The sequence below is a fragment of the Labeo rohita genome, chromosome 11, assembly GCF_022985175.1.
Source record: "Labeo rohita strain BAU-BD-2019 chromosome 11, IGBB_LRoh.1.0, whole genome shotgun sequence".
In the NCBI taxonomy this organism is placed as follows: Eukaryota; Metazoa; Chordata; class Actinopteri; order Cypriniformes; family Cyprinidae; genus Labeo; species Labeo rohita.
The window spans coordinates 16,788,139-16,807,417 of NC_066879.1; the positions used below are offsets into that span (position 1 = coordinate 16,788,139).

General features: G+C 35.3%; 2 protein-coding genes across 2 annotated transcripts; both read left to right on the forward strand.

Annotated features, from left to right (window-relative positions):
- The first annotated feature begins 462 nt into the window (after positions 1-462).
- Positions 463-9,226, forward strand: LOC127173417 (solute carrier family 45 member 3). Its single transcript, XM_051123305.1, has 6 exons — positions 463-610; positions 915-995; positions 2,909-3,084; positions 4,929-5,747; positions 6,711-6,976; positions 7,741-9,226. Exons 3-6 carry the CDS (start codon positions 2,943-2,945, stop codon positions 8,152-8,154), a joined length of 1,641 nt encoding a protein of 546 aa, XP_050979262.1. The 5' UTR covers positions 463-610; positions 915-995; positions 2,909-2,942; the 3' UTR covers positions 8,155-9,226.
- A 726-nt stretch (positions 9,227-9,952) lies between these two features.
- Positions 9,953-17,325, forward strand: si:ch211-117k10.3 (Krueppel-like factor 15). Its single transcript, XM_051123314.1, has 3 exons — positions 9,953-10,110; positions 11,840-12,840; positions 14,766-17,325. Exons 2-3 carry the CDS (start codon positions 11,894-11,896, stop codon positions 14,932-14,934), a joined length of 1,116 nt encoding a protein of 371 aa, XP_050979271.1. The 5' UTR covers positions 9,953-10,110; positions 11,840-11,893; the 3' UTR covers positions 14,935-17,325.
- Positions 17,326-19,279: the final 1,954 nt, after the last annotated feature.

Sequence of the window (19,279 nt, forward strand, 5' to 3'; positions counted from 1 at the left end):
CCAACCGACGGACTGTCAGGCAGACAGACAGACAGAGATAGATAAATAGATAGACAGACAGACAGACAGACAGATAGATAGATAGATAGATAGATAGATAGATAGATAGATAGACGGACAGATAGATAGACAGATAGTCAGACAGACAGATAGATAGATCGTTAGATAGACAGACAATCAGATAGACGGATGGACAGACGGACGGACAGATAGACAGACAGACAGATAGACAGATATATAAATAGATTTCCTGTAGTCTCCCCTCAGAAACACTCAGATTAAAGCTTCACATCCCATTTACTGTAAATAATCCATTAAAGGAAATCACTTTATAAAAGCGGACACACCTGTTGTGCTGGACTTAAATGGCTATAATTCATTATCTGCTGCAAACCCAGCAAGAATGTTGCAGATCGGGTAGCGCCTCTGTGATGTGGCTTTCCAGACGTGTGTGTTCACACAGCTTATCCCGCCCACTTCCTCTGGCGCTCTGGAACGGCTCCTCAAACTTCTACTGATGTCACTGCACTTTCTACACATTCACATAGGAATCAATAAAGCCACAGGAGACGACATCATTCAGATTCACACTTACAGATGGAGATGAGACGTATGTATTTCAACTGTTGTTTTCTGTCAATGGTTTTTGGTAACGCAATATTTGATGATGTGTAACTGTTGATGATGATGCACCTGTGGCTGTAAAACCATAAAATCATAAAATAGATTACTGTCATTGTATTATAAGGTTTTATTAATTTTAATTTATTGGTTTTAAATGTTATGTATAACTGGATACATGTTAGTAATTAGTTGTGTTCATTTACAGACCAGTTAAAAGAATATTTTCAATCATTTGGTTAAAATAATGTTATTTAAATATTAAAATGCTTGTTCATTTTATCTTAAAACAGGTATATTCATACATGCAGAATGTCAATTTAAGAAACAAAAAATTTCCTGGACCTGAAGTTCTCTGTCAAAGGCAGCATCAGGTAAGATGTGACACGCTTCAGTGCTTTTTCCTGTCTAAAACCTTTTCATGGCTCAGTTATGTTCAACTCAGGTTATACTTAAGACGTTTTACTCTCAGCTGAGGCAGGAGTCCAGTGTATGTGGCTGACAGCGAAATAAAGGAGTGTCACTACTAAGAGTTAAATTCAAATGTGTTTACGCATGTTGCACTTCAAGATGCGTCTCTTTCCTTCCTAATAATCTGTCAACGGGTTGTGACATGAGGAAGTTAGTGGTTACTGTCAATGAACAAGTAATATTCACAAGAATAGGTTCTGAACTAAAGTGACCTGACATCATTTCTATAAAAAAATATAGTTGTATTTAAAGTTATGAAGGAAGGAAGTTTTAAAATGTACACTGACATAGCGCTGAAAAGGTTTAGGGTACAATTTGTTCACGTTTTTATTAAAAGAAGTCTTTTATGCATTTAATTGAACAAAAATAAAGAGTTAAAAAATAGTAAAAAAAAAAAAAAAGTTGTATTTTTAACAGTATTTTTACAAGTTGTATTTTTAACAGATATTGTGAAATATTATTACAGTTTAAAATAATTGTTTTCAATTTGAATATATTTTAAAATGCAATTTATTCCTGTGATGCAAAGCTGAATTTTCAGCATCATTACTCCAGTCTTCGGTGTCACATGATCCTTTGGAAATCATTCTAATATGCTGATTTGCTGTTTAAAAAAAATTAAATGAATTAAACAAATTAAAAATAAATATTATTATCAGTGTTGAAAACAGTTGTGCTGCTTAGTATTTTGGTGAAATCCATGATACATTTTTTAATGTACTGAAGGTACAAAAAATAAAACAATTAATTAAAAAAAAAAAAGTTAATAAAGGTTTTTCTTCTTAAAATAAATAAATAAATAATCAGATTTAGTTATTTAATGAAATGCAAAAGTAGGCTACTAGTTTTTCCTTTTTTCTCATAAAAGCATGCCAGTAAAATGAATGAATGAACTGTATTATAAATAAATAAATAAATATACAAACCAACACTAAATATGTTTTTTATTATATATATATATATATATATATATATGTGTGTGTGTGTGTGTGTGTGTGTGTGTGTGTGTTTAAAGCAGTACAATGTATTCTGCCACAAATTGCATAATTAATTAATTAACTAATTACAATTGTCATAAAAATAATAATGTAATTAATAGCTTTTGTGAGATTCCCTTGAAACGGGGACTGAAACAGGAGATTTTTGATTTGCTTAAATAGATTAAATATAGGCGTGCGTCATTCATACGTTTTAGTAATTTACGTCAATGTGGACTAAACAGCCAACTCAAATTTCCCTGTAGAAATATTCCATGAGTCTGTCACACTGGAAAGACCTAAGAAGAAAAGCCAGTGGTCACAAGTCACAAGCAATGCTAATCCGAAACCGGCAAAGAAATTGCCTACACTGTAAAAATGATTGCTACACATGCCGTGTTTTGTTTACTGTTGCCATGCATTTTAAATTTTTCATAACAATCATGACCTTGTTATGTCTACAATCAATCATAAAGCTGGTCTAATAGATGTACTCTCATCACTACATAATGTTTCTCATAGCTTTTTAAGGTTAAAGATCATTGGCTGAGTGCTAAGAAACTCATCATTATATTGTAGTCCTTAGCAAACACACTATGTTGACTAAAGGGGTGTAATATTCAGTTAAACATCCTGGTGTTAACGATCATAATCACATGAATGAAACTCACAGGAAGCTGGATGTCATAGTTGAATAAAGATGCAAATTATATTGTTAAAATTAGATTACAATATAAAAATCTTCTGAATCCGTTTGGAAGCTGTATGGAAGTCATAATATTGAATATATGCATCAATAATATTCCAGCATGGCTAAACAGCTTCTTTCATCACTACAGACTTTGAAGAGGTGAAAGAGTGGAGAATCTGGACATGCATGGCAGGATCTCGCAGTTGTTCTTGATTAATGCGTTAACATGTGGTTTGGAGGTATGTTTGGCTGCTGGGACCATCTACATCCCACCTATGCTGCTGGAGGCAGGGGTGGAGGAACAATTCATGACCATGGTACTAGGTAAGTCACTCCAAAGGAAGTCAAGATCAATATCAATATAGTACTTAAAAGATCTGAACTGATAACCAAACATTTTGAAGGTGTTGGAACTTCATAAAGGATTACTGTTATGAACTTCAAAGCTTTCAGGTGACAATAGCCTACGCAAAAAATGAGAAGAATGCTTCTGAGTTCATGCTATATCAGAAATATGTAAAATATGAGTTGTCAGATACATCTAACTAGTTTCCTAATGGTCATATATTGTATTTACATTTTTCTGACATGACGCCAGAAGGTGTGTAGCCGTTTTTCCAAAAGCTATTCAACTTTCCTTCAGCACTGACGTAAAAACAAACATAATACAGCGAGACGCACGGAGTTCGCTTCACGAACCGATGACTCTAATGAGCCGGTTCTTTTAACGAATCGTTCAAATACGCACAAGCTTATTGAACCAGACTGGCGAATCCTGACGAATCTGAGTGAACTAAAATTAACCAACTCTTGACTGGTTACTGAGACATATGACTCACTTTTATCATAGACGCATTTTGACAAGGGAACTGGTCCATTCTGTCAACATTACGTAACTTAAGATAAGTTTACGTATAAATGCTTGCATTTGCACTTTTCAAATTCCACAGTGTCTCGTCATTTCTTCCACCTCTGGTGTTTTTAAACCTTAATACCAAGGATATCCAAATATGTCGATCTACTTAAATGTAAAAGCAGCTGTATACTTAAAAAAAATATATTATACTGTTATAAAGATATGTTGTTTATACAATAAAATTGTTCAATAATTAAATACATTGCAATAAAATTATTCAAGTTAAATCATTATTTTATTTAATTATTCAATTTTTATAACCTACCAGTCAAAAGTTTTTGAACAGTAAGAGTTTTAATGTTTTTTTAAGCCTGCATTTATTTAATCCAAACTACAGCAAAAGCAGTAATATTGTGAAATAGTTTTACTATTTAAAATAACTGCTTTCTCTCTGAATATATTTTAAAATGTAATTTATTCCTGTGATTAAAGCTACATTTTCAGCATCATTACGCCAGTCTTCAGTATCACATGATCCTTCAGGAATCATTCTAATATGCTGATTTGCTGTTCAAGAAACATTTATTATTATTATCATCAAGTATCAAGTAAAACAGTATAATTCTGATAGACATTAATACTTTTATTTAGCAAGGCTGCTTTAAATTGATCAAAAGTGATGGTAAAGACATTTATAATGTTACAAAAGATTTCTATTTCAGATAAATGCTGTTCTTCTAAACTTTCTATTCATCAAAGAAACTTGAAAAAAAAAATTATATGATATGATATATATGATATTATATTATATTATATTATATTATATTATATTATATTATATTATATTATATTATATTATATTATATTGAGCAGCAAATCAGAATATTGGAATGATTTCTGAAGGATCATGTAAGTGGAGTAATGATGCTAAAAATTCACCTTTGAAATCATAGGAATAAATTACATTTTAAAATATATTAAAATAAATAAAATAGAATTTATTTAAAATAGAAATAAAAAAAAATAAAAAATTCAAAAAAATTAAAATAGAAATAAAATAAAATAGAAAACAGTTATTTTAAATAGTAAAAATATTTCAAAATTTTACAGTTTTTGCGGTACTTTGGATCAAATAAATGCATGCTTGGTGAGCAGAAGAAATTGTTTTATAATAATTTGTTATTGTACAGCATTGTACTCTGTTGTATAACATTTTACAGAATAAAATAGTGTCATACAATATGCATTTAGCAGACACTGAAAGACTGAATTTACATTTGATGTTTTATGATTTTATCTTTTATTTACACAGCTGTGGGACCTGTGCTGGGGCTCATCGTTGTCCCTCTAATTGGTTCGGCGAGTGATAGCTTTAAAAGTAAATATGGCCGTCGGCGTCCCTTCATATGGGTGTTGTGCATGGGCGTCCTGCTCAGCCTCTTGATCATCCCTCAGACGTCCACCCTCGTCACCCTGCTCACAAAACGGGAGCGGCATTGGCTGGAGGTCCCACTGCTGGTCCTTGCCATTTGTTTGATGGAATTCTGTGGTCAGGCCTGCTTCACCCTTCTGGAAGCCTTGGTTTCTGACCTCTTTCCCGGAGAGGAAGAGAGTCGCAAGGCTTTCTCTGTCTTCTCCCTCATGCTCAGTCTGGGCGGATGCATTGGCTACCTGCTGCCCGCGGTCGACTGGACCACTTTAGACACCGTGGCCTACTTGGGTGGACAAGAAGCCTTCATCTACGCTATTTTGACCTTCATTTTTCTCACCTGTTTGACGGGTACAACCTTCATCTCTGAGGAGAAGACAGTACGAGAAAGGCTGGGGGAAGCTGAGGTGTCCAGAAAGCCTGGAAACCTGTTGAAGACTTGCTGTGGCCGCTGTGTGGTGCTACCCAGATTTTTGCTTTTACGAAGGACGTTGTCTAGTCTCCTTTCTGTGGTTCCCCGACTCTACTCGCTGTGCAGCCGCATGCCAAAAGTCATTGCGAGGCTGTTCGTTGCTGAGCTGTGCAGCTGGATGGCACTGATGTCCTTTATGCTCTTCTACACAGACTTTGTCGGAGAGGGATTGTATAATGGGGTGCCCAGTGATGAGCCAGGCTCCTTAGGAAGGATACGCTATGATGAAGGTGACATTTTATCTGTTATATATACTTAAAAGTACTTTAAACAACACTACATATGATTTTAAAACGAGTTCCCTGGTGAAAAAAACAGCATATAGCTATGTTTTGATGCTGGGATGCTGGTTAGGTATGTTTTGGTGCTGGTTTAAGCTGGTTCTTTGCAGGTCTATGCTGGTCCTTAGCTTAGGCGTTATTAATCCGGGCATATTAGCGGCACTAAATGTAAACAATGCCACTGAACCGAACGAAACTCGCATATTTTGCTGATTATTGCTGCTGAAAACGGTCAATTATTGTCATGTTTTGAGCTGTACTAATCGGTCGAATCAGGAAAAACATTTGGAGTACTACAGACTGCCAAAAGTTATAACAAACTATGGAGAAGAGTGCAAAAAACTGTCTGAGGAACAAAAGGCGTTTGCGGTTGGCCAAACTAATCAGGTTTTTTAGGGCAAGAATCTTGACAACATTTGTGTTTGTTCTTATCATTTCCGGTCAGGAAGGTGAAATATTAGGCTAATCTTAATTAATACTGCTTGTAGGTATCCTTACCACCTATTAACTTTACTTCAACAATATACTTTACTGTCAAAATATTGTCCTTCTCTATATGATGTAGCAGCTTCCACATGTTTTTTTTCATAGTTTAGACAGCATAAATTAGCAAAACACATATTCAGTAGTACATTAACTGTGCAACCCTTGCTGTTGTTTACATCTGAGTATGGCCAATATGGCATCAGGGTAACTGACGAAATTGTAATTTTTCAAAAACTATTCCACAAAAAAATATTAAGCAGCAACTGTTTTCAGCATTGATACTGATACTAATACTAAAACTAATAAAATGTTTCTTAAGCAGCAAATCAGCATATTAGAATGATTTCTGAAGCATCATATGACACTGAAGACTGAAGTAATGGCTTATGGAATTTAAGTATTTGTGTTATTTTTATGTCACTGCAGGTGTGCGAATGGCCAGTCTGGGTCTTTTCCTACAATGTGTGACCTCTGTGATCTTCTCATTGATTATGGAGCGTATGGTGTTGTGTATTGGCGTCAGGAAGCTGTATCTGAGCAGCGTGGTTGTGCTGGCTGTGAGTACAGCTATTATGACCGTATCCCACAACATTATACTAGTCACCATCATGGCCGCTGCTACAGGATACACCTTCTGCACCCTGCAGATTCTGCCATACACGCTCACATGTCTATACCACTCAAATCCACAGGTAAGAGCTCCAAACAAAACATACGCATTTGTGTGCAGTTGAGGAACACAATGCATTAAGAGCTGGGGGGTGAAAACTTTTGGAATTTGAAGATCAGGGTAAATTTACCTTATTTTGTCTTCTGGGAAACATGTAAGTATCTTCTGTAGCTTTTAAAAAGCAGAACTAAATGAAACAAATATTATATTTAGGCAAAATGTACACATCTTCATTCTGTTCAAAAGTTTTCACCCCCCGGCGAATGCATTGTTTTTCCTTCTAAAGCATCAGTGAGTGTTTGAACCTTCTGTGATAGTTGCACATAAGTCCCTCAGTTGTCCTCAGTGTGAAAAGATGGATCTCAAAATCATACAGTCAATGTTGGAAAGGGTTCAAATACACAAAAATGTGTGGGACTTGAAGAATTTTTCCGAAAAACAGCAGGTAGTAACTGTTCAGGGACTCATGAACAACTATCACTGAAAAAAACACAGCTGTGGATCATTCAGGTAACAACACAGTATTAAGAATCAAGTGTATGTAAACTTTTGAACAGGGTCAATTTTATAAATTCAACTATTATTTTCTCTTGTGGACTATATGTCTTTTATGTGAAATATCTTATTCAGGTCAGTACTAGGTGAAAAATAACATGCATTTTGTATGATCCCTCTTATTTTTTAATATTTTGCAGATTCTGCAATGTGTATGTAAATATTTGACCTCAACTGCATCTTCCATTTTAAATGTTTTTATCCTAACCAGCTGCGTTTCACAATTCCCAGGTGTTTTTCTCCACCGACAGGCGGAAATTTCCTCCCAAGGAGGAAGATCTGATGTTAATCAGATCAGCGATGCCATCCATGACTAAGGAGAAAAGAACTAATGGGTGCGTCAATGGGTATCCAGGTACCGTACCCTTCCAGAACAGTATAAAAAACTCACAATTACTTGATCTGCATGTGTCTATCACCGTGGAACCACAACCATCAGCCCTCAGAGGCCTGGGCACAGACATTGCCATTTTAGACAGCGCCTATTTGCTGTCTCAGGTGGTCCCGTCTCTTTTCATGGGCTTCATCGTGCAGCTCTTCCACAGTGTGACTGCATACATGGCCTGTGCATCTTTGTTAAGTCTGGTAGCTGTTTATTTCTCGAGAAAGATCATCTTTGAGAAAACGGATGTTGATGCAAGATGACTAAGATGTTATCAAGAGAGCAACAGACTCAGAATAATGACAAAAAACTATAAAGGGCAGCTGGTTCTGTCTATTATTTTTTGGAAAAACCCAGTTGGAAATGTGCAATTTTCAAGCATTACACTGGCTGTAAACTATTCAGCAAAATATATGGTCATGCATTTACATAAAAAAGGTCTTGTTTGAGCATTAAATTATTTGAAAGAACTATTGTTACTTAACCTGTGGCTTACAATGTTATATTTGCAATATTGCACAGTTCTTTACCTATTAAGGAGAGCAATTACACTGTTAAAAATGAAGTATTAGTTGACTTGGGCGTATTGAAGTGCGGGAAAGCAAATATGCTGAATGAATGATTCAACTGAAGACGAGCAAGAGTTTCAGGTTTTGAATCTTGTGACACAACCCCGTACAAGAATTAATGTTTACATGTTAGTTCCAGAGAATATTAGTTATCAAAAGAAAGGCAAGAACATGTCTGAAGATTTTCTGGTGAGTTAGAAACATAAGTCTGAACTGGATGTCTCAATGATTCATTTTCTTAAATAGCACATGTTTGAGTTTCTGAAACTAATAGATTTGTATAGCATTTCACTTTAAGTTCACTGCACTGTATATTTAGGTATCTTTTAGGTTTTTACGTTTTGGTAGCAGCTTAATCTAAAGAATAAAAGCTATTTGCGACCAAATTAATATTGAATCTAGGATTTAACTTTATTACTGAGGATTGGTTATGCTATGTTAGGTTATGTTATGTTTAATGCAATTTTTAGCTATAGCCAGTCATCTTTTAGCTCGGAATGGGTTGCATCAGTCAGTTCTTTATCAGCTACTGCCATCTAGTGTCTCTATAGCACCTGTTTTTGTTTTATTTATTTATTTATTTAGTAGTAGTAGTCAAAACAGACAGGTTTACTCACATCATTCACTCCTTGTTCCTTTTCCTTCATGTTTTTCATTTTAAATATTTATTTTCTATATAGGCCATGTCAGAATTCACCCAGCTGCAGTGTTTTCAACAATTATGTGGCATTTCAACTAATTTATTAACCATTTCCTCATCTTTGGAAATAAATGCATAAATCAAACTTGATGTTGTTTTTTTTGTTTTTTTTTTCTGACTAAATAAATAAATGCATGGATGCATGCAGGGGAAATAACAGCAGGTGGCAGTAGGACACTGTCCCTGCAGTGCTAAGTTTTTAAAATTACAATAAAAGTGTGATAATATTTGTGATAATAATGATAATATTTAAAATAACTTTATCTTCTCCCAACAGTGAACTGAAGAATTGTGTATGAAGTTTTGTATATATATATATATATATATATATATATATATATATAATTAATTTAAAGCATGTATGTATGTATGTATATATGTATATATATATATATATATATATTAATTATATTATTAATTATATTTATTAATTTAAAGCATGTATATATATATATATATATATATATATGCTTTAAATTAATAAATATAATTAATAAAATTAATAAATATAATTATGGTTCTGGAATATAATGAACGCGTTGAAAGATAAAAGATGACATTTTTTCCGGGTTTCAATGGGTTAAATGCCGCATGCAATGCATGTATTTAAATGTGCATAAATGCATCAAGATCATTTTTTTTTTCTTTTTTGCTTTCGCTGGATGTTTTTCCTACTCTTATAAATAATTCATGACTCCTTTTACGCTAACCAATGACGCGCGTCGTTTTGGGGCGAGCCCCTGCCACGCAACCAATCAGAAGCGAGGAATCGGATCCGTGCCCTCGAGTGCATTGCGATGCGTGTCATGTGACAGGCCTCTGTGAGAAATGCCAACATGGAACCGTGGCAAGGACGATGTTCTTCCCAACAATAACATTGAAAGGGACATCTGGATTCATCCTATGTCGTACATCCACAACCCGGACATTTCAATCCATATTTACGCGAGGTAATGAGGCATACATATATCGTTTTCCGTTCGATAAAGCAAACCAAAGTCGATTTTTAACCAGAGGGTCGGATTCGATCTAAATGACCCGACTTTGTTGAACTTGACACCTGTTTCTGGGAATGTCGTGGCCGTGTTGTCCAAAAGCTGCAGTTTTCCTCGGCTGTGTGCTGGGAGCATGTGTGCAGGCCTGTTTTCCTGCCTTGCTGACGCACTTTAGTGAAACACATGTCTGGTGCCTCGTGTGTGTGCTGTACTTGAGCATTGCTGCAGTGTTTATGCGAGTTTTACTATGTCGTTTTTCTTGTAATTGGTTTAGTGTGCGTTATGATTTGTGTTGTGATGGTGATTTGTGTTGTGATGGTGTTTTGATCAGCCAGCCCCTCCTCTTTCTGCCCCGTAAACCTCGGTGCTTTAATCTCTGCAAGCATTGTGATGATGAGCATGGGCGCATGTAAATATTGACCACAGAACTATTTGGACACTCAAAAAGCATTTTTCACCGCATCAGATTAAAAACATCGCAACAGACCTAACTTAGTTTGTAACCAGCTGTCCGTAAGTTGGTTTTTATTTAATGTATGAATTGGCTTTTAAATTAGAAATTGTTTTGCGAAATGGATTTATACATCCTTTGTGTTTTTGTTTTTGTGGGTGTAGGCTAGTAAATTGTTTGGAAACTTGTTTGTGCTACCCGTCTTGGAATACCTCCTACTGTAATATAAAAAACTATAATTAGTATTATGCATGTATTATTAATTGTGTGAGTTGTTGTTCTGACAATTATTTTGTTGAATTAATAATATAAGTACACACTACCAGTCAAAAGTTTTTGAACAGTAAGATTTTGAATGTTTTTAAAGTTTTTTTTCTGCTCATCAAGCCTGCATTTATTTGATCCAAAATACAGCAAAAGCAGTAATATTGTGATATATTTTTACTATTTAAAATAAGTTCTTTCAATTTGAATATTTTGTTAACATGTAATTTATTCCTGTGATTAAGGCTACATTTTTAGCATCAAAACTTCTGTCTTCAGTGTCACATGATCCTTCAGAAATCATTCTAATAAGCTTATTTGCTGTTTAAGAAACATTTATTGTTATTATCAATATTAAAAACATTATATACTATACCATTCAAAAGCTTGGAGTCAGTATATTTTTTTATTTTTATTATATTATATATTATATTATTATATTATATATATTTATTATTATATTATTATATATTTATTTTATTATTTTTTTATTATTTTGGAAAGGAAATTATAGAAATTAATACTTTTATTTAGCAAAGATAAAGTGATCAAAAGTGATGCTAAAGACATTTTTAATTTTACAAAAGATTTCTATTTCAGATAACTGCTGTTCTTCTGAACCTTTTGTTCATCAGAGAAACCTGAAAAAAATCCACTTGGCTGTTTTCAACAAAATAATAATAATAATGATTTTTGAAGCAGCAAATCAGAATATTAGAATGATTTCTGAAGGATCATGTGACTGGACTAATGATGCTAAATCGCAGGAATAATTTATATTTTAAAAATATATTCAAATAGAAAGTGGTTATTTTAAATAGTAAAAATATTTCAAAATTTCACTGTTTTTTTTTCTGTACTTTGGATCAAATAAATGCACGCTTGGTGAGCAGAAGAGACTTCTTTAAAAAAATTATTAAAAGTCTTACTGTTCAAAAACTTCAATTTCTAACTTCTTTTTTGTTGCAGTGTTTACAAATCGTGGCAATACCTTCAGCCTTCCTCTGATCTGCGCACCAACAAATGGTCTCCATAAGTGACAAAGTGGTGGCCACTGCTAATGAATCATTTGCCGACCATGCCTTGGCCACCTTGCCCTTCATGGAAGTGGGCGGCAGCGAGAGCAGCGAGAGGGGCAGCTCCATCTCATGCTCCAGTCCCGAAACCGGAGATGCTGGAGCCCAACTCAGCTACAGCCCAGGGGAGGAAGATGAGGACGATGGGCCGCTGCAGATCTTCTTAGACTCCACTGAGGAGATGTTGATTCAGCCACCCAAGCTGCCTGATTTTATACCCCAGCTCTCAAGTACCTTCTCTCCAACCCTGGAGGACATTGAGGAGTTCCTGATGGAGAAAATGGAGCTTTTGAGAGATGCTCCTCTGAGCCCGGAGGAAAAGTCAAAGGAGGATGAACCTCCCATACAGCCGTCTTCCCCCGGTGACACCGAGCCGGAATCCAGCCCGACCACAACAACGCCTCCTGCCGCTCAGAGTGTTAACACGACGGCTAGTGCCGCACCGGTGCTCGTCGGTGCTCCGTTTGTGCTTCAGTTACAACCTCTCCAGCTAAGCCACGCCCTCCCACAGCCAGACACCCAAGCCAACGGGCTTCGGGTGGCCCACCTGGTGCTTGGTGTCCAAGGGGCACAGAACATTACCCTTCTTTCACCGCAGGTGCCCTCAGCAACTCTCCTCCCCATCGTGGGCGAGGCCGTCAACCAAGACCAAAAGTATGTGAAGATCGCTCCCCTGCCTATTGCCGTCAGGGCGGTCGGAATAGCAGGCACAGGCCTAGTCAAAGCCATCACACCACGTCCATCCAGGTCCTCCACGGAAACCTTGCGGGTACATAAATGCTCTCACCCAGGGTGTGAGAAGATGTACACCAAGAGCAGCCACCTGAAGGCTCATTTCCGCAGACACACGGGAGAGAAACCCTACCTGTGCAGCTGGCCAGACTGTGGGTGGAGGTGAGTGTTAAAAATAACCAACTTGGGAATGTCAGAAATAACTGCATTAAAAGTCCTACTTGCTTTCTTAAATGGATAGAGTTCACCCAAATAAAAAATTCTGTAATTAATTACTCACCCTCATGTCGTTCCAAACCTGTAAGACCTTCATTAATCTTCAAAACACAAATTAAGATATTTTTTGATTAAATCTGAGAGCTTTCTGACCCTGCTTAGACAGCAATGCAGCTGACACATTCAAGGCCCAGAAAGGTAATAAGGACATTGGGCCTCATTCATGAAACTTGCGTAAATTAAAGCAATAAACCATAAGACGCTCCGCGTCGTGCCTACAAACATCCCTTAGCTGTTAAAAATTCACTGTAAACCATGGCTTCGTGGGACTTATTTCTTTTATGAAACGGTTATTCCATATACATAAGCAGTGTTGCCAAGTCGGCGGTTTTCTCGCGTAATTGGGCTACTTATACACTGTTGCCACAGGTAGTTTTTGATGTTCGCACGTTGAAGCGACCCCAAAAAACGTGATATTTAGCCTCTGGAATGCGAATTTACCAGAGGAACCCCGACAAAAAACGTGTATTTTAACCCCTAAAACACGTTTTTTTAATTGGGGAACCCCCTCGAAATGCGATTGGGCTAGTTTTGAGTAGCAGTTGGGTGGGTTTTGTTATGAAAACCTGGCAACCCTGATAGTAAGGTTTCACAAAATAAAACGGAGCAAATAAAGTGTAATGATATTAATAAAACCATCATTCTTCCGCCAAACAATGTAGTTCCTTCAGTGTTGTCAAGTCTGCAGTTTTCCCGCTGAATTGGGCCACATTAACACTGTTGCCACAGGTTGAATCAACCCCAATAGCGTCATATTTAGCCCCTGAAATGCAAATTTACCAGGGGACCCCGACAATAAAACGTGTATTTTATCCCCCAGAATGCGATTTCTCCCTCGAAACGTGATTGGGCTAGTTTTGCGTAGCAATTGTGCAGGTTTTATGAAAACCTGATAGTAAGGTTTCACAAAATATTTCACAAATAAAGTATAATGATATTAATAAAAACATTATTCTTCCGCCAAACAATGTAGTTCCTCTAGTATTGCCAAGTCCGCAGTTTTCCCATGGTATTGAGCCACTTTAACACTGTTGCTGCGGGTTGTGTTTGATGTCTGAGGGATAAGTCGACCCCAGTAACGTCATTTAGCCCCTGAAATTTACCAGGGGAACCCCGAAGTTTGTATTTTGTCCCCCAGAACGTGATTTGTAACGGGGACCCCGTTACAAACACCACTGGGCTAGTTTTGAGTAGCAATTGGGCGGGTTTTGTTGTGAAAACCTGGCAACCCTGACTTCCTCAGAAATAGTTATGGTTGCAACAAAGTGGTTGCCGAGCAACACACAGACATAAACAAAGGTGTATGTTTGTAGAGTAATTTACAACAGCTTAGAAGGCGGCTTAACCAATCAGAACCAATGACCGAACTATCCGTTTTATAAATAATGTGTATTATAAACAACACACTCGTGCGTTGTGGTACTCTTGTAAATATCTCCGACTGACACGGAAGTAAATAAATGGTTGCATAGAGTCATTGTTTTTGTTTTGTTTGCGCATAAAATAAAGGTTGAACCACTGATGTCACATGGACTGTTTTAACAATGTCCTTACTACCTTTCTGGCCTTGAACGTGTCAGTTGCATTGCTGTCTATGCAGGGTCTGAAAGCTCTCAGATTTCATCACAAATATCTTAATTTGTGCTCCGAAGATGAACGAAGGTCTTACGAATTTGGAACGACATGAGAGTGAGTAATTAATGACAGAATTTTCATTTTTGGCTGAACTATCCCTTTAACATTAAAACCTGTAATGAGGCCTTGATTAACAATGAGCTGATGTGTATTTCCTGCTGTGTTTTGTTTTGAAGGTTCTCTCGCTCTGATGAGCTGTCCCGCCATCGGCGGTCTCATTCGGGAGTCAAGCCTTATGAGTGCACAATGTGCGACAAAAAGTTCGCCAGGAGCGACCACCTATCCAAACACACCAAGGTGCACCGGGGTCCTCGCGCCGGCAGACTGGTCAGGGCAAACGTCTGATCCTCGGATAAACCTGGAGTGTGATTCCTGGAGCCTGAGAGGGAAAGCTATGATATCTAATCGGGCCAACAGCCCGAAACCCTCCGCCTTCATTTTTGTCTCTGTTTCCTCCCCCACTTTTTTATCGTTTATCCAGATGTTTGTTTATCTTGGTGCTACAGTCAGCTAACTTGAAACTCAGGGATGTGATTGTTAAGCTCAAAACAGATTTCTGGCTTTTTTTTGTGGGCTGAAGTAAAGCTCACAGTCGATTTCATCACGTTTCGTCCTTCGCTGGTGTAAATCTACAGTCTGAGCTGCAACAGTTTTCGAGCTGTTTTTATTGCCTTTAAACCGAGGTTGCAAGAAAGTCTGGAGATCTAAAGGGCAATACGGAGAAACGTATTTCTTGTACAGTTTGTGAATATTGTGTTATAGATCTAACCAGGTGAAAATATAAAAGGAGTACAGTATTTAGCGCAGTATTATGCTGCAGAATTTCCCTTAAATTAAGACAATATGCACTAAGATTTAAGCTATGAAATTATGCATTATCAACATGGCCTCTTCCAGGGTGAATCTCAAGAAAAATGTTAAGAAATGCAATATTTAGTTGTATTCTACCCAAAAATATTAAGTAAAACAAAGAATGTTTTACGTATGAGTTACATAAAGAAAAGTTTTTATAACAGTGAAGTATATTTAACCCTTAAAATTGTCAGTAGCCATGCAAAAATCTCATTATCGTTACTGTAATGCAAAAACATCTTATTCTTATTATCATACTGTAAAACAAATTCAAAAATCAATAATCGCAATTAATCGCATACAAAATAAAAGTTTGAGTTTGCCTAATGTATGTGTTTGTACTATGTATATAATAATACACACGAATGTATATATTTAAGAGAAATATATTATGTACAAAATATTTGTATTTATATATTTAATATAAATGATATAAAAATATAAGTACATATACTTCTCACATATATACATGAATGCGTTTGTATTTATATCTACATAATAATTACACACAGTACACACACGTATATTGGGCAATTTTCAATAATCGTTTGACAACCCTAGAAAAAATATTTAAATTGTGAAGTACAATTGTTAGTGTACATTAGTATTGTTAAAATTAATTTGACTGATTTCTATGATCAAAACTGGAAAAATGATAACTATTACAATCAATGAAGGGTTTTTTGGATGGTGGAAATGCACTTATTCGTCATGAAATGTTACAATATGTTAAAAAAATAATAATTTTATTTAATTAATTTTTTTCTATTTGACATTTGTTCATGAGATTCACCTAATTAAAGTACTCTGGAGTACAACAGCTCTTTTTAAATAAAAATAAATGATGTAATGCAAAATTAGGTCTGATGCAGTTGTGACACGTCACCGTGTTTTAAAACATATTTAAGTTTTTACGTTTTTTTACTTTTTCCAAATGTTTTAGTCCCCGCCCCTTCTCCCTCGCGCAAACCCAATCGAAATATTGCAATATCGGTAATTTTCTTGGCCCAATCACATCCCTGCGCCAGCTGAAGGGTATTTATGCATCAAGTTGCTTTCCACGTGTTTTTTTTTCTGGTGCCTCATCTCTCTCAATCTGTTGAGAGCGTATGCCAAACCGGGCTCCCGCCTGTGCACGGGGGCCGTGGATAACATCACTACATGTACGGACGAACTTATGTACTGTAAAACATATATAAGCTAGAAACAATTTTCTCTTGGATCTGTAATCACACAATGAGAATTGTTTCCTTTATGTCGTCGTAATGTGCTTTGCATTAGATAAATGCATTTTTTTCTACTTAGTGCCGTCACGGTTGATAAGCTAAATCGCTGAGGACAGGTGTTACTGTTCACAAAAACTGGCAGCTGATCGCTTCCTGTCGAAATGAAGCTATCTGGACATACATCATTGAAGGCTTCAACTCATTAATGGGACTGTGCTTGAGTTTCCTTTTTCAAGAAGGGTCATTGTCTACCACATGGAGTGAATTTCCTTGACATCGTCTTGCCTTTTTACACCTGGTCTTAACTATTTTATGCATTTTTGTTTTTTTTTCCCACTCTAATTAGCTCATGTAGGCTTTCGTGAACTATCAGGTGCTCTACCTACTTAGTATCTGGACTTATCAATACGCTAAAGTCTGTAGCAGTTTCCGAATGATCACATAGGTACATCGTTTTTAATATCGCACCGAGAGCATCCTGATTTACAGTGTTTCGGCTAGAACTGTCATGTAAGATCTTCTTTTTCTTGTTCTCTTTTTTGGAAGAGAGATGTCTGTTTTTTTGGAATTATAACATTATTTTTCCTTTGCAAGGGCTCATCCTTGATTTTTCTGCCGCCACCTTCATCCCAATAAAAGCGTTAAATTATTTCCTTTACCTACAACATTATGTTAATGCATTAACAGTTTTCATTTATACAGACCATCCGACTATAGCTGCTCTCATACCATATAGCTGGTCAAATTTAGGTTATATTTTTGAATAACTTGAAAAGTGCTATTTTCCTATGTAAGAAAATAAAGTAAAAAAAAAAAAAAAAAAACTTTTGGAAAAGCTGTGATATGTCACCTTTGAGGTTTAGGCTAAGTCTAATCGGCTATTTAAAGAAAAGTCTGGGTTAAATACGAGTTAAATCTTGACTTGACATACTAACCAAGTCTGTGCAAATTCTAACCAGTATTATGTGAAGGTAAACACGGGTGACTTTGTTTTTTCTGACAGTTTATAAAAGCAATGTTTAATGTTTTAGTGTTATCTATACTATTATAGTATTTTAAGTTTTCATTTTTTATATTTTGAATATTAACTTCATTTTAAATTGTATACATTTTTGTCATTAGTTTTTTTTTTTTTCTTTTTGATTTACTACTTAAACTTTTTTTTTTTTTCATTTAGTTGCAACTTCAAATTTTCTTTTTGATTATTTCTATTATTATTTATATATAATTATATCATTTGGATTTGTTTTTATTTGTATATTTTCATTGTAATTTCATTGTAATTTTTAGGCTTTTGGCATTATTTAGAAATTTTATTTTAAGCTTTTCACATTTTAAAGATGCCACCAAATTGAAGGGAAAAAAGCCATTTTTCTGTTTTTGCTAGTATTTCTTTTTAGCTTTATTTTAATTCAGTTTCATTTTTAGTCATTTTACTACTTCAGTTTGTTTTATTTCACTTAGTTGCAACATTTCAGTTTTTCATTCAGATTATTTATATTATCATTTATATACAATTATAGCATTTAAAATGTTTATTTTTTATAATTTTTATGCTTTTGTCATTTGTTTATATTTCTATTTAATTTTTATTAGTTTTATTTTTAGTCATTTTAGTACTTATTTTATTTTGGTTATAGTTGCAGAGGCAACATTTCTATTTTAATTTAGCTTTTTCAGTTTTTTTTTTTTTTTTATTTTACCATTATTTTAGACAACTGCTGGTATAGTTTTAGTTTTATTTAACACTAATGATTGTTGCAAAGATGTCAGAAGTAGATTTCTACTTTAAGGAATTATGGTAATTATGCATAACCAGTCTATTTAAAAGATAATTTAGACTTTAAAGCCTAATTAACAAACAATTTGTATGCACAAATTAAAAGTCTTTCAACATGCATGCAAACGTCACATTTCTGCTTTAAAACCCTCAGCAACCCTCAGTTTCCATTATAACTGCAAACATTTTTTGTAAATCATAAGTGATGCTTTTTATATTTTACATTATTATTTCCTGACAAATGATTATTGTTGCCATTAACACTTTTTTTTGGTGAATAACTGCTAAGAAATATTCACTAAATCTTTTATCAGTCAATGATCTTGTACGGCAGGAATGCTGAGCTTGTTCCTGCATTTATTTTCCATGTTTTTTCCGCAGCGCTGGAATCTGTTTGGAAGGCATGGTCACTGGAGCTGACTCAAGACTAAAATTACAGTTTTATTCTGCCACTCTTTCCTACGCACATGGCAAATGAGTATGAATGAGACACTGTTATAAATAAATGACAGCGGTGTATGTAGGGTGTGGTAAATTTAAATTTAATTGCATCAGAAAGGAATGTTTACATACTTTGGTCATGCATATGGGGATTGTTGACAAGTAATATAGACACAAACCTTATGTTTTTGGTAAAGGAAAATGTTATATTTAATATTTTATAACTCAAACTTGTTCTTTTGAGCTATCTGCACTCTGCTCCACATAATGAGCACATACTGAAGTCTCTTCAGTATGATATCTATCTCACCCATCCATCATTTATGATGTCATTCCTTATCTAAATGTCAAAGTGCAATCAAACTGAATGGGTGTTATATAATATTTCATC

Excerpts from the sequence above, each read along its gene's own strand:
- LOC127173417 (XM_051123305.1), top strand. The coding sequence starts at position 2,943 with ATGCATGGCAGGATCTCGCAGTTGTTCTTGATTAATGCGTTAACATGT. Across the intron at positions 5,748-6,710 it reads AAGGATACGCTATGATGAAG|GTGTGCGAATGGCCAGTCTG; the intron begins GTGACATTTTAT and ends ATGTCACTGCAG. Across the intron at positions 6,977-7,740 it reads TATACCACTCAAATCCACAG|GTGTTTTTCTCCACCGACAG; the intron begins GTAAGAGCTCCA and ends CACAATTCCCAG.
- si:ch211-117k10.3 (XM_051123314.1), top strand. The coding sequence starts at position 11,894 with ATGGTCTCCATAAGTGACAAAGTGGTGGCCACTGCTAATGAATCATTT. Across the intron at positions 12,841-14,765 it reads TGGCCAGACTGTGGGTGGAG|GTTCTCTCGCTCTGATGAGC; the intron begins GTGAGTGTTAAA and ends TTTGTTTTGAAG.